The sequence below is a fragment of the Pygocentrus nattereri genome, chromosome 28, assembly GCF_015220715.1.
Source record: "Pygocentrus nattereri isolate fPygNat1 chromosome 28, fPygNat1.pri, whole genome shotgun sequence".
Taxonomy (NCBI): domain Eukaryota; kingdom Metazoa; phylum Chordata; class Actinopteri; order Characiformes; family Serrasalmidae; genus Pygocentrus; species Pygocentrus nattereri.
Window position 1 is genome coordinate 4463520 of NC_051238.1, and position 25076 is coordinate 4488595.

Here is a 25076-nt window from a genome sequence, read left to right on the forward strand (position 1 = left end):
CTGCTGGCTGGATATTTTTGGTTGGTGGACTGTTCTCAGTCCAGCAGCGACACTGAGGTGTTTAAAAACTCCAGCAGCACTGCTGTGTCTGATCCACTCAGACCAGCACAACACACACTAACACACCACCACCACGTCAGTGTTACTACAGTGCTGAGAATGACCCTCCACCTAAGCAGTACCTGCTCTGTGAGGGTCCATGGGGGTCCTGAGCACTGAAGAACAGGGTAACAGAGTATCAGAGAAACAGATGGACTACAGTCTGTAACTGTAGAACTACAGAGTGCAGCTATACAGTAAGTGGAGCTGGTCAGTGTACATTGCACAATTTGGGGTTATCTTTATTCTAATACACCCAAAAAGATGAACTAGGAACTAAATAATGTTTAGAGTCAATTTACCAGAGAGTGAAAAACACGTGTTGGTGTTCGCAGTTTTATTTCAGCTCAGCAGTTTCACTTATGAGTTTACCTGTCAATGCATGTAATTCCAGACAGTTCTAGTGCATTTCCATTTCTGAAGCCAAGCGTTTTCCTTTATAGATGTTTATTGAACACTGTCAACCACTAACATCCCAGTACATACATGAACAACATGCAGAACTAATCTCTGCACGTGTGATTCTACAGTCCTAAGCTCTACCCCAGCCAGTGCATGTGGTACCACTTTAATATGTTATGAAGCAGTAATGCCCTATGTCAGTGACACTTACAGTGATATTCTTACAGACTGTTCCCTGAGGATGCAGCTGTTCATATCTTTCAGCTGCTGGGTCAGAGGGACATGCCATTTTATCTCCATAGAGGAACCAGAGAGTCAAAAAAAGAGCCTTTGTTTATTATGTGGAGATGAGGAACATGGACATTTGTTTTAAATAAACCTGTTTCAGTGTCAGTTTCCCTTATAAAAGGGGGCTTTGTGGTGACCATAACTAGAATGAAATATTAAACGATGATCAATATTGTGAATGCCTCCTCGCACTCCTGCATCCTGACTGTGTGCTGGAAGGCTGGACGTAAAGGCTGCATGTCCATTCTGAGGAAGGAAAAAGTGGCGGCTTTCCTCCTCTTACTTTTTGGCATCCTGTACCTTCTGAATTTCCTGTAGGATTAAAAAAAACAAACGTGTTAAACTGAAGGGGAATTCCACCCGTTTTGCTAAATGTCTGCATAATTAGAGTCATTCAGAGCCGTCAGAATAGCTCACAGTGGTGGTGATAGGAACCAGACGTCCACCTCTAAAAGCTCCCTCACAGAAAGTCACTGCATGACTTTCGGAGACATTGTTTTACGGATGATTTAAGGTTTTGGCCTAAAACAGATATTTTAAAAGCTATTCACGGTGGAGGTGCGTAAGCAGGGTGTTATGAGGTGAAATAGTCCCACGGAAAGCTTATTTTTCCCATTGATCTCTGTTTTACCACCATCAGCAGTTCCTATAAAAGCTCAGAAGGTTCTCTGGTAGTTTTGGTAAAGAACTCTGACTCTCTACAGCGAACTGTTTCACATCAAACCACTCAGATTGACTTTGTTTACATCTCAGCAACTGGATCATTTAAATTCCCCTTTAAAACCTGTGATGTATAAGCTTTACTTCCAGAAATATTCAGCTCTGGACCTCAGATCTGGAACAGTCCTGAAAGTCATAGTCATTAGTATTTGTTAACTGGAGAGATAATGTCATGTGCGTCTTCCTAACTAAGCGCCTGAACCTCGAGGACTGTGACGTGAATATTTCAGAGTCATTGGTTTTGAGAATCACCTCAATAAGAACACTTTTAAGCTTCTCATAGGCTTCATCCAGATCATCGTTAATGATGACCAGGTCAAAAACGCCTGGTTCCTTACCTGCACAGACAGAGGGAGAAATACTATCAGCACTGAGCCAGAAAGAAAGAAAGAAAGAACGAAAGAACGAATGAGCTGAGCTATTTGCTATTTACTGAGCTCCATGTCAATCCGGGCTGCCTCCAGACGTTTCTGTAAGCTGTTCTCTGTTTCCGTCTTTCTGTCTCTGAGGCGCTGCTCCTGCAAGACAAATGAATGTTTCTCAGTGTATATATATTCACACACACACACACACACACACACACACACACACACACACACACACACACACACACACACACACACACATACATATACATTATATATATATATATAATTTTTTTTTTAATACCTGTCGCCCTTTATATTCTCAAATTTTCATGATGAATGAATTAAAATAAAATGACCCACAATTACTCCAAAAAAGTCTAGATAAATAGATTGGCTGACATTAAAAGTAGTTTTTTTTCCTTTTCCTGTAAAGTTATCATTTAGCTGATACATATATAGCAATATATACATATACTGTATATGTATATATATATATATATATATATATATATATATATATATATATATATATACATACATACATACATGTTAATAAGTTATCTGCCTGAATTTGGTCACCATATATGTCAAAATATGACATATTCTTTGTAGTTGTTTCACCATCTTAGAGAAACATTATGAGGCAGTAAATAAATATTTACCACCAACATTTTCTTTTTATTTAATTTTAAACTTTAAAAAAAAAAAAGCATTTTTTCAAACTTTTGAACTGTGAGGTTAACTACCATGTGCGCTCTTATCTGTGTGTGTTACCAGTATCTCCATGGATGGAGGCTGGATGGATATGTAGATGGGGTTCAGGTCAGTCTGCTTGATGTTTTTAACTCCTTGAATGTCGACGTCCAGGATGCAGATCAGGTTCTGGGCCTGAACGTCCTCTATAGATGACTTGCTGACGAGTGAAATGATAATGAAAATATTAAATTAAAGACTGCAAGTTGACATAATGCAAAAGCAAAGGAACAGCCTGATTCATCTGAGCCTCAAACAGCTAACATTAGTAAAAGGCAGCACGCTCTACAATCACGATGTTTGAGGACTGCAGTCCCTGCTGCTCACCTCCTGAGCGCAATGCAGATCTCTCCATGTCCAGAGATTATCTGTGCCATTTGGATTCCTTACCCATCACCCTCACCTCTGGTGCGCGTGTGTAGGCCTGAACTTCTCAGGCTTGGGTTTTGCCTCTTGTGAGTCTGTCAGACTTTTTGGCCAAGTAAATTTTTTTGTCGTTTATTCGTTTGAGCTCTGTTCTTTCACTCTCCGATAGGAGTCAGACCCTCTGCTCAGACAGCTCAGTGTCAGTGCTTACAGTCAGCAACACATCAGAGTTCAAGGCCCAAGTAGGGCCAAAATCCTCATAGCATCAGAACCAAATGCGTGTATATACATCAGGATGGTGTTGAGGTCCACATCACAGGCCAATCCAAAGCTGACTTAACAGTGGGGGGAAAAACATTCATAACCTTTAATGGAAGTTAACGCTACTCATGACATACAGGATAGATAGATAGATAGATAGATAGATAGATAGATAGATAGATAGATAGATAGATAGATAGATAGATAGATAGATAGATAGATAGATAGATAGATAGATAGATAGATAGATAGGTGGTAGATAAGTAGTAGATAAATAGATACGTAAGGTCATTATAAGGGAAATGAGCTGTTCCTCAGTAGCTCCGTCTGTGGCAGTGTGGATTATCAGGCTGGTGGGATTAGGGCTGAGTGCCAGCTCCATTGGTTCTTTTCCCTAATCTTGCTAAGATTAAACATGACACAGTGAGTACAGAGCAACAGGTGGACTTCTCCTGAACCAACACGAGCCAGAGCAGCTTCAGCAGCTCCATCTTACCTCAGGTCAAGTAAGTGTGCCCAAGGTTAAATAAGGTCATCTTACAGGATGCAGAAGGTCAGAAAAGCAATATGGCCAAAGTTCAGAATCCCTATTTAAAAGTTAGGAATCCCTGTTTTTAATAATATAGATAAATGTATGGCCTCACTACAACATGCTAGTCCTGTCCAACCTTACAGGTTTCAGATAATTAACAACCTGTCAAACTTTTGCATCTGACTGTATCTCAGCCTTTTTAACTCCTCGGGACCACCGGTGGCTCCAAAACGCACCTGGTCATGTTCTTCATAACGTTCATGTTCCATAAGCTCCATTCAGAAGCTGGGCGTCGTGTGAGGCTGTAGCTCTTCTCTCCAGTCTAATAGACGGTGATGTCATTTTAAACCCTTATAATAAAAGAAGCTGAACTTTGTTTTTCTACTGAAAGTCGAGCCGTTTTTCCCCAAATCTGGGCTCTAAACTATAAACAGACGGCGTCTCTTCAGTGATCTGCTCTGGAAACATCACTTTTAGAAAACAACACAAAGAGCGTCGGAGATTTTTGGCTTTCAGCAGTAAATTGTGAGCATATAGTCACATGTGGAGATCAGAAAACACACGTTCTGTTCATTTGAGGGGAACTTTCACCAAAAAAATAAAATAAAATAAAATAAATAATAATTTCATGCAGTTTCTGAATAATTTGCCTTATGATTTGGTCACAAAAATTCAGATGGACAAATCAAAGTATACCCTGGAGAATTAGAGGTTTAGCAACAAAAACAGGCTGTTTCTTTCAACGGGGCAGAGAGAGGTTGGAAAAGGGTCAAGCAATAATGTGGGCATGAAAATTTGGCTGTGTTTTCTCTTTTTGAAAACCCTTAAAAGCATAAATTAGGCATAAATACGGCACACAGTGTTTTAATACACCGAATAGCCAGAAATATTAACGGTAAGTGATTCCAAACTCTTGTACAGTAGAGAACCCAGTTTACGGTGCAGTTTCCATCAGCACTAACTTGCTCTTACTTTGGCAGGACTTTACCTGGTGCCGTACATGTTTCCAGAGAACTCTGCGTTTTCAATAAACTCTCCATTGTCTATGGCCTCGTGCATCTTCTCCCTGGTGACGAAGTGGTAATCTGCAGCAGGAGCAGATGGAGGATTACTGGTAAGACTCAGTGAGTTAAGGCGGCTTGTTAAAGACTGCAGTAGGAGAGTCGCAGCGTTCCTAATGCCCAGAGAAGCTTCACTAAAGCAATGCATGTGTTCAGTGGCATCTACTCAACAGCAACCTCCACAGTGCTGGTGTAGAGGAGCAGAAAAGACTTCAGCTAATCCTTCACCAGTTCAAATCCAGACTCGATTAGATGACGAATAATCATCGAATCAATCAATTTATTAATTCATTAATCCTCGGAAATCTGTTTTGAATGATAGTTCAGTTGATACTGGAGGGAATCGCTTGTGAAACCAGGTCACAGCATAAATTTCCATGAAAGAATTCAAAAACTTCAGTTTTGAAAAACTTCATAACTGTGCTCCACGTTTAAAATGTAGGTTCACAAATGGATTTTTTTATTCCACTTAAGCCACTTAGAACTCAAAACTGTGCTCCAAACTTAGTTTTCCCATTGACTCCTTTACTGTTGCTTCATTATTAACTAGTTCTATCACATCCAAAAATCTTGATGAGACATAACTGTTCTGTTTCAGGTAATGCTTGAGGGGCAGTCGTGGGCTGGAGGTTAGGGATCTGGCCCTGTGACGGGAAGGTTGCCGGTTCGATCCCCAGTCCATGACTGAGGTGTCCTTGAGCAAGACACCTAACCCCCAACTGCCGTGGATAGGGCTGCACACCGCTCCAGGTGTGCTCACTGCTCACTGCCCCTAGTGTGTGTGTTCACTAGTGTGTATGTGGTGTTTCACTTCACAGATGGGTTAAATGCGGAGGTGGAATTTCCCTGTTTGTGGGATGAAAAAAGTATCACTTAACTTAAAATAGTCCCTTTTGAGAAAATGGAGGGTCAAAAAAGGCCAACAAGCTGAATTTTTACAGCATAGGCGAAACTCATGTAGTAGCTTCATAGCTCTGCTGTCAGAATAAAACCTTGTATCTCCATTTTTGCTGTTTTTTCAGTTTTTGACATAATTTGAAAAGGCCTGTTGCTCTTTACATTGTATATAAATTTCATGGTGAACGGACCAAAAGAAATGGCCAAAAATGACTTATAAAAACGTCTGGTTCCATTGACTTACATTAAAAGTAAAGTATGTTTTTTCCTTCTCCTGTATATAAAAGTTATAAAAGTGTAGGAACACTACATAAAAATGTACATTTATTATTTTTTAAAATGTACACCAGTAAATACGCCAATAAATGACCTTGTTGTGAAAATGTATTAACTTGTTGTTTTAAGGTGAAATATTATTCTAAGTGATGTATTTAAACCCGGTTAATATTTTAAATCAGCTCAGTAATTCAGTGAAACTATTGGAAGCACAGCTTTGCATGGTTACATTAATGAGAGGCTTTTGTTTGGATTTTTTCAGGGAAATCCATGACCTACCAGGCTATAGGTGAGTTGGCATGTAACGACCTACAGGCTCCTTATAAAAAAAATTGAATTATTTTAAAAAATTGAGATGCTGTAGTGTCCTATTGTAGTCTAAATGGGTATACTATACCCATATTGTGTGTATATATATATATATATATATATATATATATATATATATATATATATATATATATATCGCTGTTGTTGGAACAAAACCTTGTTTCTCCTAAGTCAATTGAGCAAGAATTTTTTCCAAGTCATTTTAGGTCATTTCTTTTAGTCCACCCTTCATGAAATTTACAATGTAAAGGGCAAGAAGTATTTTCAAATTATGTCAAAAACTCAAAAACTGAAAAACATCAAAAATGGTATATGGGGATACGAGGTTTTCTTCCAACAACCGCGATATATGTATACATATATATGTATGTGTATAGTTTGTTTTCTTATATATTTTTTGTATATTTGCATACTATAAGGGGGCTACACACCTACGATTTTCACTCACCTTCACACCTGTGTAAATGTGATGTGACAGTAAATGTGATTTGATTTGTGTCACGATTGGCCCCGCCCAGTCCTCCATGTGCTTTTGTTTACCTTTTGGTCTTGTCCATGTGCTTCCTTGTTTTGATTCTTCCCTGTCCTGCCCCCTTGTTTCCAGACCCTGCCCTTGATTGTTCTCACCTGTGTCTTGTTATCCTTCTTGTTAACCACCTGTGTCTTGTTACCCTGTCCTAGTATTTAAGCCCTGTGTTTTTCCCTAGTTGTTTGCTGGTCTTTGTATTATATGGTGTTTGATTTTCAGGCCTCCGTTGTATTTTCTGTTCTCTGTTTTTGTGTTTAGCCTGTGTTCCTTTCTGTCATGTCTGTCCCTTGTTCTCTCTGTGTTGGCTCTTTGACCCTGGACTGTTTAGACCCTGATTATGGATTTGCCCCTAATAAATCTTGCTTCTCTCAGCGTATACGTCTGCCTCATCATCGCTCCCCCGCGTTACAATTTGATTTGATATTTGATATTCTTATACTGTCATGTGGTTTTGAATAATTACCAATAGAAACTTGAGACTAAATGGAACAGATGTATAATGTAAGGTTTACATGTGTGTGTGTGTGTGTTTGTGTGTGTGTGTGTGTGTGTGTGTGTGTGTGTGAGAGAGTGAGTGATGGCAGGAATGCATGATTTACTTTTTATTTTATTTAATGCTATTTTATTCACTACATGTAAATGCCAGACACTTTGCACTGTGAGCTCCAGTAACCAAAGCCAAATTCCTAGTATGTATAAGTAAACCTGCCCACTAAAGCTTGAGTCTGATTCTAAAAAAAGTTCATGCAAGTTATTAAATTCATTTGTTCTCAGCCACTGCACACATTTTTCAGCTGTATTGCAAAGAATGTGTTAACCTGTGGCTTATAACTGCTGTAAAGTGCATGCACTCATACCATCATGATCATTATTAATACTATTATGATCATTCCTCCACAACAGCCAGGAGAAGAGTGTCTACAGAACAACACAAACACGTCACTCACGCTACTGCAGTCACAGGTGTTTCAACACAGAAATGCTAAAACTGCATCACTGTTGTGGTTCTTGGGACACAGCACATCACATTTCAGAGTTTTCCTGCTCAAGCACACTTTACTTGGCTTATAATCCTGTATTGGGTTGAACTGTGTGTGAGAGAGCACAGAAAACCAGAAAGTGCATCATGCCTGATGATGGTGGGGTGGGGGGTGGGGGGTGGGGGGGGGGGGGGTCACAGTCATTAGCATTACAACAATGTGTAATATGCTGGATTAATAACAGGACTTTATCCTCCATTTATGGATATGAAAAAGAAAAGAAAATAGCAGTTGTCTTTTAAATCAATTAACCTGTTTACTGTCAATTCATCATTAGTACTTCTTACCCTTTATCAGCCGATCTGAGTGTTTTGCCAGCAGACAGCGTGTACAACCGGAGATACACACTTGCCATGTGCTATCGTGTTTTCTATCGCTGCCTTTATTGTTGAATATGCTGTGATGCTCTTTCCAGCAACCACACATGCTTATTCAGTCGCTAAATGAGTTTGTTTAGTCTGAGTTACGATAACAGACTACTGAGGTGTAACGTTATACTATGCATATACTGTGAAGAATGGTAGTTTACATAATAAATATCTACGAATGTCCTGCTTTGTTATCACATTCTTCACATGTCAAATAAATGCAAAGAGCAGACTAAGCAGCAGAAACGCCTTAAAGGATTAAAGTAGTATTGAGTAAAGGGAGGCCTTGCATTAGAGTGAGTTTCGGGTTTTTACCACTGTTAAGGTGGGTTGTTAGGCATAATGTGGACCATGCAAAATAGAAAATGATCTAGTACACAAATGTCCAAATGTAATCACAAGAACCAAAAACTTCTGCCAAGTAATGCAGTTCATTAACACTAGATTATGGTTGCCAAGCATTATTCCATAAACAGCACAACATCGTAAGGATTAAGATCATTGTTGACAGCAATCTGGATGGTTTTAGTTTGCTAGTCCACTCTAGTCCACTCTAGTCCACTCTAGTCCACTCTAGTTAGTTAAATGTTAAGTGTTAGTTAACCCTGATAGAAAAAAAAACTGAATGGGCCATAAAGGCTGGTCCAGCATATGCTGTGTTTTGGATGCTGGTATGCTGGTCAACCAGAAAGACTGTGTTGGGTGATGAGCTAAACCAGCACTAGACCAGCATAAACCAGCAAAACCCATGCTGTTTTTTTCAGTAGGGAAGTGCAGTGCATTATTTCTCCAGATAAACTATTTCAGTGTTTTGTAATAAATTCTTGCATTATTACAGAATTCACTTTATTTTGACTATTTCATTTTCAATGGCTTCATAATATGTATTGTAAAATGGTAAAAAGTTCTAATTCTAAAATCTGATTGGCTACGCCGCTTCTGACAACAACCGAATTGCTATGCCAAGTCACTAAAAGTCATTGAGCTATGAATGGACTGTTATATGGCTCACATGGACCACTGATTGTTCCTGGTTGCTTGGCAACAACAGCATACCCTAAACAAACTACATTTCTTGGTGGAAAAGTTCTTTTGTTTCCAGTTATTATTACTTATAACTGAAATTATTTATTTCAATAGTGTGTATTTTATCATATTATATGTTGTCTAAAAGAAATAAGCCACTTGATGCTGAGTATTACAGTGATTTTACCATGGGGTAAGGGAGTTTTACTCTGCTTCACGCCATGCCTAAGAACAACCCTTACCTGTGGTAATCACAGTAATGAACAGCATTTTTTGGCTCACTGCTTTATTTCGATGTTCATATGATTTTTGTTTCGTCCAAAATTATTAAAAAGAAGCTGGAAAAGGTTATTCAGGGCAAATGTGCACTTTAATATCTTGCATCAATCACCAGCTGACATCCTGAGAACACAACCTTACCTGAACCTGAACATGAACCTTTTGCTAAAAGCAGATGACACAATTTCAATTTAATTTTCACTGTAAATAGTGATTTATATCATGAATTTATTTGGGTATTAAATGTTTGTTGTGATGCTAATGATTAACCAGGTTTCAGTTATTGTGCGCCTGGGGATTATCTTAGGGTGAAATAGGACACATCTAGAAAACACAGGGGGCTATTTTCAAAAGCTTTTTACTCCAAAGTGCACACTGGCATTGAAATCTTTTAAAAACAACCATTACTTCTAATCGTTTGATCGTGGCCTGAATTGTTAACCACTTTTCCACATGTTTGGATTTGAGAAAGATGAAAGTAACCCCCCATCACATTAATGATGAGAATAAGCTGAGATATTGGTTATGATTCAGTAGCTGAAATATGATCTACACCTTCAGATGATACAGAGGATAGGACGTCTGCTACGGGTAGCAACGTAGCCCCCAGAAGCAATGGGAGACAATTGAGTCCTATGGAGAAAACAACAAAAGGCACATCGGGGAGAAAATAAATACGTTTTTTACCACCATCATTTTTAGAAACAGTTCACTTGGGAGTAAGAAGCGACAAAGCTTCATTGTCAGATTGTTGTGAAGTTACAGCCAAACCTTATTCTGAGGGTAGACGGGCTATTGTAGAAAGGGAATCATGGGTAGAGAGTTTGGTTTGGCTGGAGATTGATCCAAACTGTGAAAGATATCTATACTTGCACAATGGCATAGCAAGCATTTGGAAAACTATTGATGTTTTTGTCCAATTTTTGTCTTTTGAAACACTAAAAGTCATATTTTTCTGTATTTTACCACTAGGATACTGTCTGTAAACCCATTTTGACCATCTTTTTTAACTTAAGACTGCTTTCTAGGTTGTGAGAAACTCCAGCTTACCTTTGCCGTTCACTTCTCCGGGACGAGGATTCCTAGTTGTATCTGCAATAAGGAAATTCAAGCTTAATGAAATTTATCAAAGAGACTGTAAGATTTGAAGTTTGAAGGCAGGAAAAGGTTACTTACGGGAGACACTGAACCCAAAGACGCCCTCATACTCTTTCATCAGCCTCTTGAGCAGAGTGCTTTTCCCAGCCCCGGATGGGCCGCTCAGAACTACTGGCCTGGGTCCTGACATTTGCCTGAGAAATAGACAAAACACAACAGAAATTGTTTCCACAGATTAAATTCACACAAGCTGTCTGAAGCTATAAAAAGGGCAGATTTACTAAAAGAGGCACAGATCACAGTGAGCTGGTAGGGGTGGCCAGCTTAGCAGGTTATCTACTAAGGTCTTCCATACAAATGAACATACAGTATATGCAACACTGTAATTAACATAGTCGTGTGCAAAAGTTTGGATGCCACTGGCCATATTACATATTTTGTTGATTTTCTGAGTGTCTGAGTCTAAATAAGTTATCCATCCTCTACAGCAGGGGTATTTAGTTACAATTCAATAAGGTCCAGTTAGAGAAAATTTGCTCAGGCTACCATCAGAATAGTCAGGAACATCATAACATCTAACTTGCATCATAATTCAGTGCCATATCCTGTTTACTGAAGTAGCCGAGTAGGTATATCAACATCTTATACAGTCAACAACTGAATGTCAAATCAAATAAAGGACAGTTCAGTCAGATTTCAACAACATTTATCATCAGTTTTCTGTTTTTAGAGCACGTCATGTGAAATAACTTCCCTCTGGCTCACTTTCTTCTCTGACTGCTGTTTCTTGCCTCGTTCCTCCCCGGTGTGTGCGTCGCTCACTTGAGTCTCAGTGCTCACCGTAATGCACAGATCTGATTGGCTGAGTAGCATCACATGTGATATTTACAACGCATGTGATTAGTCTATGAGCCTCCTGGGCCACAAGCATATCGGTACTAGAATGACTTGAAAAGTTAGGCTGATTAAAACAGAACCACCCCTTCAAAATGAAATCGTTTTAAGTCTAGGACTGCACAGGACAGCGTCTGGTGGTTGCAATCGACCTATTAATGACCTCTACAGAGACACACTTCTGCACATTTTAGTAAACAATTACTGTTTATTTGCTGAATTTAACATATTTGGGGGGACAAAACATAAAATTTTATGATTTATAGTTTATCATTTTTCAAATTATGAACTACAATTGTCAGAAAAATATGTTTAAGTGTGTTCTCTGGGGAGGATGTCCATCCATCCATCCATCCATCCATCCATCCATCCATCCATTTTCTAAGCCGCTTCTCCGTCAGGGTCGCGGGGGGGTGCTGGAGCCTATCCCAGCAGTCATCGGGCGGAAGGCAGGATACACCCTGGACAGGTCGCCAGTCCATCGCAGGGCAGACAGACAGACACAGACAGTCACTCACACCTAGGGGCAATTTAACACGTCCAATTGGCCTGACTGCATGTCTTTGGACTGTGGGAGGAAACCGGAGAACCCAGAGGAAACCCACGCAGACACGGGGAGAACATGCAAACTCCACACAGAGAGGACCCTGGTCGCCCGGCCAGGGAATCGAACCCAGGCCCTCCTCGCTGTGAGGCCACCACGCCACCGTGCCGCCCCTTGTGGAGGATGTGTTAACTTCTTTTCACTTTCACAATCAATAAGGTGCTGATAAAACTTGCATTTGACTGTATGACCAGCACAGTCTAAACACCTCTTTGCTTACATGCTTTTGTGCTTTTAACAATTGTATGGAGAAAAAAATCAGTCAAATCATTAATTAAAACCTACTTATACGACACTTTGATGCTGTAAAATACCTAAAATATTGGTTAATAGCAGGTTAAAACATTGTTATACTTTAATGATTTCGTTTTTGTTTTTTTTTCTCTCATCAAATCAAGAATAATGTGACATGATAGGGCAAAAATAAATGTAAATAAATAAAAACTAATAAATGTACACTTTCAGAATGTCACGATTGGCCCCTCCCAGTCCTGTCCAAGAGCTCATGCTGTGTTTTAGTCTTCCAGGTGCGTCTGTTTACATGTACATGTGCTTCTTTGTTTGGGTTCCTTCCTAGTCCGGCCCCCTTGTTTTCTGACTCCGCCCCTGATTGTTCCCACCTGTTTTCCACCTGTGTCCTGTTATCCCTCGTTATCCCTGTTTGTATTTAAGAGTTTCTTGATGGTCTTTATTTGTATTTTGTTAAGTGTTTGGACTTCTGTCTGGAACCAAACATTGGTTCTTCTGACCAGCTCACAACATAACACCTAAACAGCTTCGCTGAAAATAAGAGTTATTGTTGCTTTCATCTACATTCATGTTTGCATTTATTCTAACATCATATATTGTTTGTACAGGTAAAACCACACTTACTGCGCAGAGAAATGGTTTAAAGCAATGTGTTTAGGTGCTTAAGACATTTGCACAATACTGTATATGGAAAAAGTTCCTATCATTTAATGACCTTCAGGAAAAGCCCTGCATGTTGAACCTGGATTAGGACATGGTCCAGTCCTGCTCTGTCCAGTCAATGACACTTTGCCTGGCCATCTACTGTCTCTGTGCATTAGTAACTCTGCACAGTGGTCTCTGGACAATGTCCGAGTATTTGTGAATAAGCTGACTAGCTTTTTTTTTCTGCTGTGTGACATTCGTCCTTGTGCTTCTACCTTCCTGAAGACTTTAGCTCTAACCCAGAATGACCTACCTGATCTAATTATTGCTTTCAGAAGTCCTTGATTAGCCGAATGAAATATATTAGAGTCAGGTGGGAGGTCAAACCCACAGATCATCAAGAGAAGAGCTGGTGACTACTGAGCTAAAACAATTAGATTTCAGGATTTCTGAAAAAAAAAAAACAGCACTGAGGGTGACTGGAAGCCCTATAGTTCTGCATAAAGGTATAAACACAGCGATAAACCCATTAATTCTTTAAAATCCTTAATACATTAAGTCTTAATACGTACTAAGGCTTATTATTCAATAACTACAGGGACTTCAATGTAAACTGGCTGAGCTATTCTTAGGTTATAGAAGTGTGTAATAAAATTTTGAGCCCACCAGTGGCCCTGGCCAAGTATGGGTTTAAAAAATAGTCAATGATATAAACAGCTTGCTTAAATTGGATCATAAGCATTTGCTTATAATGTCTATATTCATGTCTATATTTTGCCTTACAGTGGGTTGATTATTAGTTATTAAAAATGAAGGTGTGTGAAAGGCAACATCTTTAGAAAATAGACAGGAATGTACTGATATAACTAAACAAACAGCACAGTAAAAAATTTAGTATTAATACTATATTAGGAATAGAGTGATACAATTATATATATATATATAATTTGATCAATAAGTTACTATGTTTAAAATGGTCATTTTTTATATTAAATGATATTAAAAAGCTTCAACAGTCCGATACATGTAGGACCATTTTGATGCCATTTTCAATTTTTTTTTCACTTATTCTCATTGATTTATTCATTTCTTGCCAACTCTCCTATGGCTTAGCAGGTCACATCATTCATTTTCTTTGGAAAAAAAAAGCTAGTAAAAATATGAGTTTGAATTTAAAACGTCAAAGCTTTACTCCAAATGTTGTTTGCATTATGAATTTTTAAAGTTTGCCTCATCAGATTCTGAATGGCATATTAAATATTACATTACTTAATAACTGCTTACAGAATGACTGAAATAAGCTGAAATATTAACTGGGTGTAAAGGCAATATTGAGAATAACATTTCACTTCAGAAAACCTTTTTCTTGTTAAGAAATTCCCACTATATGTTAAAAATTGTTACATTTTTTTTTCTATATGGTAAAAATGCATAACTTAAAAACGATTTGGAGCACAGATTTGAAATGTTGCGTGGCTGCATTACTTAAACTGAAGGTTTTTTACATTAATTTTTTCATGTAGTGATCTAGTGAGCTACCAGGCCCTAGACGAGTTCCTGTGGAATGACCCATAATTTACTCTGTATGTTGTAAATGTGGTATATCACATGATTGAAGGCCATTGGTGGTATGGTCAGAACTAATGTGGTTGGTTAGTGTAGTGGGTAACACCTCTGCCTTCTACGCTGTAGACTGGGGTTCAATCCCCACCTGGGTAAACACCCTACACTACACCAATAAGAGTCCTTGGGCAAGACTCCTAACACCACCTTTGCCTACCTGTGTAAAAAATGATGAGATTGTAAGTCGCTCTGGATAAGAGCGTCAGCCAAATGCCGTAAATGTAAAGTCCACGTTCCTACTCAACAGCAGTGATTTTGCAGGGCATCATGGGACACATGATGGTCTAAACTGCAGTTAAAAATGACCTAATGAAGTCAGGTTGGGCCAGTGAAGAGGATTAGTGAGCCATAAGCCAGCAGGAACAGCAGAGGCCCAATGACCTAATGCTTGTCTGACCACATATGTCTGCACTAAACTTACCTCTCTTTCCTCTTTCCCAGGTCACATGACCTGGCTGTTCCAATAATACTGTTGCGTTCAGTCAAAACATTTAGATGATTCGCTATAAAAATGTTCAACACAGTGTCACATGACCTTCTTTGTGCTCCTGGTAAGTTATTGGCTCTTTCTTTGTACAGTCGAATGCAAAAGTTTCCATGTATTTTTGATTTACACATTTTAATATACAGTTACTGTTTATTTGCTGAATTTACACAAAACATAGTGCAGTTATGGCACATTTTAGATTTTATTACATGCAATTTGATGGAGGATTTCAAACTTTTGCATACAGCTGCACATTTTCTTCAATTTACCCTCAAGATAGCATCACGTATGTCTCAGCTGTAGGTCCATTATACATTGCAAACAGAGACACTTTCTTTTTATTATTAAGTACAGGTCTAAAATATAGATGATCTTTAAAATGACATTTTTATCCTTTATCCTAACATGTTTTCAGATTTTTGTAATAGAGAAACTCCTCTAATAGACTATGAGCTAAACAACACTGCACTGTAGCACTACAGGCCTGCAGAAGAAAGGTATTTAAATTATGTACACTAGTGCATAAAAAGTGAAAATTATATACAACATGCTCATAGAATGTTACAAACTTTTGCCAAAGGGTATTTTTTATCTGTTTTTTTACAGCATATTAAAAATTCTGTGAACAAGACAGGAATAAAAGCATAAATAAACATGGTACTATCATGATCTGTGCAATTCTGGATATTAAATTAATTATAAATGGATTCTCAATGTTCTACAGCTTTTTCAGTCATTGTACGATCGTTTACAGCTCTGCTTGTCAGTCTGGACACGTCTAACATTGCTTCAGTTTTACTTACAGCTTCTTATTGTTGCGCTAATGACCTGAAAGTTGTGATCTTGTTCAGGATTAGCACATAAATTTATGCATTTTTCTGAAACAATGATTCCACATTTTTTACTGCTACACCCCTAAACATGGTTCTCCAAGGGTTCTTTATTAAAAGCAATTGTTCTGTACAGGACTGTGGACATTCAAAGAACCATTTGAATGCACACACTTAAAAAAGATGGTTTTCCAGGGTTCCTTAATAAAGAAAATGGTTCTATATAGAACAAAGAACCCTCAAAGAACATGGCATGATTAAAGGGTTCTTTGTATCATAAAGGGGTTCTTCATACTGATGAAGTATGTGTTGAGGATGGTGCTACATAGAACTTTTTTGAAAAGGGTTCTATATAGCACCAAAAAGGTGTAACAAAGGGTTCTGTATAGCACCAAAAAAGATGTAACAAAGGCAGAACAATTTTTGGTGCTAAATTGAACCATTTTTAACAAGGGATATCATGCAAAGTACTTTACCTGTTCATGGTTCTATATAGAACCATTTTCTGAAGAACTCTTGGATATTTTTAAGTGTGCATAAAAGGTTCTGTGCACGGTTAAATGGTTCTCTATGATGAAAAACTTGGTTTTTAAAGAACCTTTTTTAAACTGGTTCTATATAACCTATAGAACCCTTTTTGCTAAGTGTGAGCTTCTAAAACAGGTCAACCCAAACAGGTCAACTGTCAATGCAGAGACAGAAAAGGATCAAAACAATAGAAATGTCAAAGGAAAGAACGCGGGAATCAGTTTTACACTGTAATCAAGTGTATCTCATGTGAACTTGAGCTTTTAGGAGCTGTAAATAAAACTCATTATTATCATATTTATAGAATAAAAGTCCATAATTTCAGTCTAAAAAGGCTTCTTTAACAGAAGATGGCTCAAACACGGCTAGAAATATGTTTATATCTTCTCTTATTCCTTCATTATTTTTATTGTGCATAATGAAGTTCAATACTGTAACGCCTTAGCCAACCATTAAATAACACTGATCGTTAATTTTATATCATAGATTTGCATGTCAACTAAGCTTGGAGGCCCAAACAAACTGTAAAATGGTCCATTTTTAAGAGAGCAGTGCTTACCTGGTCGCTGCTGTTCAGGTGTAGCGCGAGGGAGTGCGTGAGTGTAACAGGCTGACCTGCTGCTCCAGATTAGTGCCAGCAACAATTACCACCTCTTCCACTCACTACAGCCAATCAGACTGCAGCATGTGTTGCCATCATGCACTAAGAGGTCATCAGCTGTGCAGCTTAACCAGAATACCTTGCTACACTCTACACACACTGAGCCGCCAGTTCATTAGGAGGGTCATTCCATGGAAATGGCACATTTTGAGTCCTCATCTCCTCTTTAGGTGTATTTTATCTACTGGGTCACAAAAATCTATATTTTAACAGCTTTACACATACACTGAAATATCTCCTTTAATACAGTGTATTTTTTTTTATTTGATCTTTTTATGAGAACTTTGTTTATTTATTTATTTTTGCTGACACCACCTATTTTGTCATGTCCCTCATGGCCTTCAACGAAAGTATACTTAGAATATACCAAATACAACTATAAAAAAGTCCATATATTTTGATGTCAACCTAAACAACTGTCTGTGTTTAATTGTTTGTGATATTATTTTTCAAAATTAATTGATAATTATTTATTAAAATCACATTATTTAGTTCTGTACCTAAGTAACCCCTCAACCCCGTAACACAAATGAATCTCCCCCACAAAAACAATGGTATGATCCATATGATCCATATACATCAAGAAGTGACATCACTCAAGTCTTTTGGACAACAGGACAACAAAGACAGGCAAGTGGCTTCCTTCTTTTATTTAATTTTGGTCATTTATCTTGTGATATTGTGGTCGCCAAACTCAGTGACTCAACACCGTCACATGAAAAAAAGATAGAAAACTATTACTTATAAAAAAAGTTTTTTTATTTCAAAACTATATGCTAATTCTGAATCTCATGCATGCCATGTGCTCTCTCTCTGGTATACAGTATGTAGAGCAGCGGCCTTTTTGTGCAAAAATCACAACCCCGTCACACTCAACCCCGTTACATGTTTGACTGTGAGGTCTACATATCAATGATACATTTAAGCAAAAAATTTGAAAATGTCAAAGTCCAATTTGAATCATTCTAGTGGAATGACCCAGGAACTCCTACATTGCACTCACTGGCCACTTTAGTCTGGAGTCAACACAGGGTGTATGAAGTCAGTGTAGCTTCAAAATATATATGACACCAAATATGGGCTCTCACTTTATTTGGATTGCCCACTATGGTCCCCTATAGATTATCCACAGATGTTCAAATTGTTAACAAACCTGTCTGTTGATTCTAAATAGTGGTGGGGTTGGGGTTAGGATTTGGGGTGAGGTTAAGGTTGGTGTTTGGATTTGGGGTGAGGTTAAGGTTGGGGTTAGGATTTGGGGTGAGGTTAAGGTTGGGGTTAGGATTTGGGGTGAGGTTAAGGTTGGGGTTAGGATTTGGGGTGAGGTTAATGTTGGGGTTAGGAGTTGGGGTGAGGTTAAGGTTGGGGTTAGGATTTGGGGTGAGGTTAATGTTGGGGTTAGGATTTGGGGTGAGGTTAAGGTTGGGGTTAGGATTTGGGGTGAGGTTAAGGTTGGTGTTAGGATTTGGGGTGAGGTTAAGGTTGGGGTTGGATTTGGGGTGAGGTTAAGGTTGGGGTTAGGATTTGGGGTGAGGTTAAGTTTGGGGTTAGGATTTGGGGTGAGGTTAAGGTTGAGGTTAGAATTTGGGGTGAGGTTAAGGTTGGGGTTAGGATTTGGGGTGAGGTTAAGGTTGGGGTTAGGATTTGGGGTAAGGTTAAGGTTGGGGTTAGGATTTGGGGTGAGGTTAAGGTTGGGGTTAGGATTTGGGGTGAGGTTAAGGTTGGGGTTGGATTTGGGGTGAGGTTAAGGTTGGGGTTAGGATTTGGGGTGAGGTTAAGGTTGGGGTTAGGATTTGGGGTGAGGTTAAGGTTGGGGTTGGATTTGGGGTGAGGTTAAGGTTGGGGTTAGGATTTGGGGTGAGGTTAAGTTTGGGGTTAGGATTTGGGGTGAGGTTAAGGTTGGGGTTAGAATTTGGGGTGAGGTTAAGGTTGGGGTTAGGATTTGGGGTGAGGTTGAGGTTGGGGTTAGGATTTGGGGTAAGGTTAAGGTTGGGGTTAGGATTTGGGGTGAGGTTAAGGTTGGGGTTAGGATTTGGGGTGAGGTTAAGGTTGGGGTTAGGATTTGGGGTGAGGTTAAGGTTGGGGTTAGGATTTGGGGTGAGGTTACGGTTGGGGTTAGGATTTGGGGTGAGGTTAAGGTTGGGGTTGGATTTGGGGTGAGGTTAAGGTTGGGGTTAGGATTTGGGGTGAGGTTAAGGTTGGGGTTAGGATTTGGGGTGAGGTTAATGTTGGGGTTAGGATTTGGGGTGAGGTTAAGGTTGGGGTTAGGATTTGGGGTGAGGTTAAGGTTGGGGTTAGGATTTGGGGTGAGGTTATGGTTGGGGTTAGGATTTGGGGTGAGGTTAAGGTTGGGGTTAGGATTTGGGGTAAGGTTAAGGTTGGGGTTAGGATTTGGGGTGAGGTTAAGGTTGGGGTTAGGATTTGGGGTGAGGTTAAGGTTGGGGTTGGATTTGGGGTGAGGTTAAGGTTGGGGTTAGGATTTGGGGTGAGGTTAAGGTTGGGGTTAGGATTTGGGGTGAGGTTAAGGTTGGGGTTAGGATTTGGGGTGAGGTTAAGTTTGGGGTTAGGATTTGGGGTGAGGTTAAGGTTGGGGTTAGAATTTGGGGTGAGGTTAAGGTTGGGGTTAGGATTTGGGGTGAGGTTGAGGTTGGGGTTAGGATTTGGGGTAAGGTTAAGGTTGGGGTTAGGATTTGGGGTGAGGTTAAGGTTGGGGTTAGGATTTGGGGTGAGGTTAAGGTTGGGGTTAGGATTTGGGGTGAGGTTAAGGTTGGGGTTAGGATTTGGGGTGAGGTTACGGTTGGGGTTAGGATTTGGGGTGAGGTTAAGGTTGGGGTTGGATTTGGGGTGAGGTTAAGGTTGGGGTTAGTATTTGGGGTGAGGTTAAGGTTGGGGTTAGGATTTGGGGTGAGGTTAATGTTGGGGTTAGGATTTGGGGTGAGGTTAAGGTTGGGGTTAGGATTTGGGGTGAGGTTAAGGTTGGGGTTAGGATTTGGGGTGAGGTTATGGTTGGGGTTAGGATTTGGGGTGAGGTTAAGGTTGGGGTTGGATTAGAGCAGGTGTAGAGTTAAAGAAAATTATGGTCAATTTAGTAAATATTTAAATGAATGTAACTTGAAAATAAATTGAGTTTCTACAAATCATCTAAAGTGGATTGAAGTGTTATGTTGCTTATGTAAAGGTATCAAAGGCATGGGTGCCACCCCAGTGACAGCATTTGTGCTCTGAAGGGTAGTTTTGCAGACCGTAGCCCATCTATTTATCAGCCCTGACCACAGGGGCTGCTGTTATCCAGACGTTATGTGTGTGGTGGTCAGTTCTCAGTACAGTAGTGGCGCTGACATGGTAGTGTATCAGACACATCAGTGTTACTGCTAAGCTGAGAGTGGACTGTCTACCCAAAATATCCACTCTCTGGTCAGAAACTGACCACTGAAGAAGGACGTAAGGAGGGCCAACACAGACTATACGTAAGCAGATGGGCAGTCTGTAACTGTACACCAGCGAGGTAGAGATACATGGGAGTTTATCTTCTAATAATGCCTTCATCATATAGCTTTCACAACTCTATACTTTACAGGAAAATGCACAAAAGTGTCATCAGATTTTGAGTGGCAGTGCAATCCTGTCACATGTTGGGCGATGCTGTCTCACCTCTCTGGACGCTCTCCAAAAGCCAATAGGAATTGGGTCAGGAGATAACCTTTTATACCATTTCCTCAAATTGGAGTGCAGTAATACAGAACCTACGCTTGCCATATTCTGTCTATCAGTACCGCAGGGGAAAAACTATCAGGGTCTTCTTTTTTGTTTATTTTGTTTAATATGTTCATCATGGTATTTAAATCCTTCAAGTATTGCAGTGATGCTCTTATTTTCTTGTTAAGTTGGGAACAAAAAAGGCCTTAACCATAATGGAAAACTGTCTAATGAGGATTTTTTTCCTCTGTCGTTTTCAGGGAGAAATGGCCAAGCAGGCCCCCCTATTGGTTAGGAGTTCAAGAGCTGGAAAGTGGAATCAGCAAATACATTTACAGTTCATGCATTTAAAATCGTTGGGATCAAGTTCAAAACATAGACTATATTTCCAAAAGTACTTGCCCGTCTGGCTTCACATGCATATGAACTTGAGTGGCAATCCATTCTTAATCCATAGGGTTTAATATGATGTCGGCCCACCCTTTGCAGCTATAACAGTTTCAGCTCTTCTGGGAAGGCTTTCCACAAGGATTAAGAGTGTGTTGATGGGAATTTGTGAGGTCAGACACTGATGTTGGACGAGAAGGCCTGGCTCACAGTCTCCACACTAATTCATCCGAAAGGTGTTCTATCGGGTTGAGGTCAGGACTCTGTGCAGGCCAGTCAAGTTCTTCCACACCAAACTGGCTCATCCACGTCTTTATGGACCTGCTTTGTGCACTGGTGTGCAGTCATGTTGGAGCAGGAAGGGGCCGTCCCCAAACTGTTCCCACAAAGTTGGGAGCATGGAATTGTCCAAAATCTCTTGGACCTGAATCATTAAGAGTTCCTTTTACTGGAACTAAGGGGCCGAGTCCAACTCCTGAAAACTAACCCCACACCATAATCCCCCCTCCACCAAACTTTACACTCGGCACAATGCAGTCAGACAAGTACTGTCTCCTGGCAACCGCCAAACCCAGACTCATCCATCGGATTGCCAGACAGAGAAGCTTGTTTGGTCACTCCAGAGAACTCGTCTCCACTGCTCTAGAGTCCAGTGGCGGCGCTTTACACCACTGCATTCCATGCTTTGCATTGCGCTTGGTGATGTAAGGCTTGGATGCAGCTGCTCGGCCATGGAAACCCATTCCATGAAGCTCTCTACGCTGTTCTTGAGCTGATCTGAAGGCCACATGAAGTTTGGAGGTCTGTAGTGATTGACTCTGCAGAAAGTCGGTGACCTCTGCGCACTATGCCCCTCAGCATCCGCTGACCGCTCTGTCATTTTACGTGGCCGACCACTTCGTGGCTGAGTTTCTGTCGTTCCCAATCGCTTCCACTTTGTTATAATCCCACTGACAGTTGACTGTGGAATATTTAGTAGTGAGGAAATTTCACGACTGGACTTGCTGCACAGGTGGCGTCCGATCACGGTACCACGCTGGAATTCCCTGAGCTCCTGAGAGTGACCCATTCTTTCACTAATGTCTGTAGAAGCAGTCTGCAGGCCTAGGGGCTCGGCTTTATACACCTGTGGCCATGGAAGTGATTGGAACACCTGAATTCAATGATCTGCATGGGTGAGTGAAAACTTTTGGAAATATAAAGCATCATTCTAGGACTTCTGGAAGTACTAGATACGTCTCTGACTGACTGGGTCTCTGGCTGTGAGTATGAGCCGTAATCTAACAAATTTTTTTTACAAGCTTCAAATGTCAGCAGTTCATCTAGAACAGCCAGAATTTTTTTAATGTGAACCACAATTTGCTTAGCACTAACTGCTAGCAGAAATTAGCATTATAGTAGAGGTGATTTGGTTTTGTTCTTTGATCAAGTTTTTACATAATAATCCCAGCAGTCTTCGGGTGAAAGGCAGGATACACCCTGGACAGGGGCATTGCAGCATGTTCAATTGGCCTGACTGCATGTCTTTGGACTGTGGGAGGAAACCGGAGAACCCGGAGGAAACCCACGCAGACACGGGGAGAACATGCAAACTCCACACAGAGAGGACCCTGGTCACCTGGCCAGGGAATCGAACCCAGGCCCTCCTTGCTGTGAGGCGACAGTGCTACCCACCACACCACCGTGCCGCCCACTGTTCCAATATCTTAAAGCAGAAACATTCATAACTCATTGTTATGTGATAGTTTTCCGACGTCTTTTTTCCCTACAGTTAAACAGGCTTTTTCTGTTATTTGTGACCCAGATCTGACCATCCAACATCAGAACCTGACCTCACTATTGCTCAATCAAATCCTCACAGCAATGTTCCAACATCTAAATCCTTCCCAGAAGAGTAGAGGCTCGTTAGATCACATCTGTCCTTTTGCCACTGCAGAGTGTGTTACAGTGCTGAGGAAGCCACAGCAGGTGAGTGTGCTCAGGATTTAATGACCCAGCATCACCCAGACCGAGCCAAGACAGAGCTAATCCAGAGCTAACCTAATTCCGCCCAGAGACACTGCTGTCCCCTGGGTGAGCTGCTCTATAACTGCTTTAGCAGCCTCAAACATGCTTCCTGTTAGCCCTGTGCTAATTTTATTCCACCTGTTTTGCAGGGTAAACATAGACACCAGTGCAGAACGCTTGAAGAAGGTATGCTGAGGAGTATGTGACGAGGTAGTGATCTAATCAGCTGGGTTTGTAGGCAGCTGGTTGGACTGAGGTACACGGTAAATCAAAGTATCTTCAGTAGGAACAGAAAGCTGCTTCTGTTTTGACTGAATGCTCTAATCAGGAAAAAGTTGTTCAACTGGACACAACTAAAACAGTCTTTTGCACTGACCTAATGTGCAAATGTTTCAACAAACCTGGTCAAATGAATAAAAGTAAAAAATAAAATGTGAAATGTGCCATAATAGAAGTGTGTTCTGTTCCTACATCACCACCATCTTCATTACTGATATCATCATCACCATCACAAACACCATCACATATCACCATCATCACTGACACTATCGTTATTATCATCATGACCAACACAATCACCACCATCATCACCATCATCAACGCAATCAGCATCATCAGCACAATCAGTATCATCAGCATCATCACCAGCACCGCCACAGACACCATCATTACCGTCACCATCACCATCAACACAATCGTCATCATTACAAACGTCTCCACAGAGATCATCAACACCAACACCACCATCATTACTGCAATCACCATCATCATTAACATCACCAACACCATCATCAAGACAGTCATCATCACAAACACCACAGAGACCATCATCACCGACACCACCATCATTACTGCAATCACAATCACCATCATCATTAACATCACCAACACCATCATCAACACAGTGATCATCACAAACACCACAGAGACCATCTACACCAACACCACCATCATTACTGCAATCACAATCACCATCATCATTAACATCACCAACACCATCATCAACACAGTGATCATCACAAAAACCACAGAGACCATCTACACCAACACCACCATCTTTACTGCAATCACAATCACCATCATCATTAACATCACCAACACCATCATCAACACAGTGATCATCACAAAAACCACAGAGACCATCTACACCAACACCACCATCTTTACTGCAATCACAATCACCATCATCATTAACATCACCAACACCATCATCAACACAGTGATCATCACAAACACCACAGAGACCATCATCACCGACACCACCATCTTTACTGCAATCACAATCACCATCATCATTAACATCACCAACACCATCATCAACACAGTGATCATCACAAACACCACAGAGACCATCTACACCAACACCACCATCTTTACTGCAATCACAATCACCATCATCATTAACATCACCAACACCATCATCAACACAGTGATCATCACAAAAACCACAGAGACCATCTACACCAACACCACCATCATTACTGCAATCACAATCACCATCATCATTAACATCACCAACACCATCATCAACACAGTGATCATCACAAAAACCACAGAGACCATCTACACCAACACCACCATCTTTACTGCAATCACAATCACCATCATCATTAACATCACCAACACCATCATCAACACAGTGATCATCACAAACACCACAGAGACCATCATCACCGACACCACCATCATTACTGCAATCACAATCACCATCATCATTAACATCACCAACACCATCATCAACACAGTGATCATCAGAAACACCACAGAGACCA

General features: G+C 40.3%; 1 protein-coding gene across 2 annotated transcripts; it reads right to left on the bottom strand.

The window, feature by feature from the left end:
- Positions 1–421: 421 nt before the first annotated feature.
- On the bottom strand, positions 422–17196 carry guk1b (guanylate kinase 1b). 2 transcript variants are annotated; one of them, XM_017722371.2, is made up of 9 exons: positions 17113–17196; positions 10772–10887; positions 10646–10687; positions 10151–10228; positions 4778–4874; positions 2652–2790; positions 1943–2027; positions 1762–1847; positions 422–1101 (listed from the first exon to the last, which is right to left on the bottom strand). In XM_017722371.2, exons 2-9 carry the CDS (start codon positions 10881–10883, stop codon positions 1069–1071), a joined length of 672 nt encoding a protein of 223 aa, XP_017577860.1. In that variant the 5' UTR covers positions 10884–10887; positions 17113–17196; the 3' UTR covers positions 422–1068. The 2 variants fall into 2 exon arrangements, with proteins under 2 accessions (XP_017577860.1, XP_017577861.1); XM_017722372.2 differs by lacking the exon at positions 10151–10228.
- Between the last annotated feature and the right edge of the window lie 7880 nt (positions 17197–25076).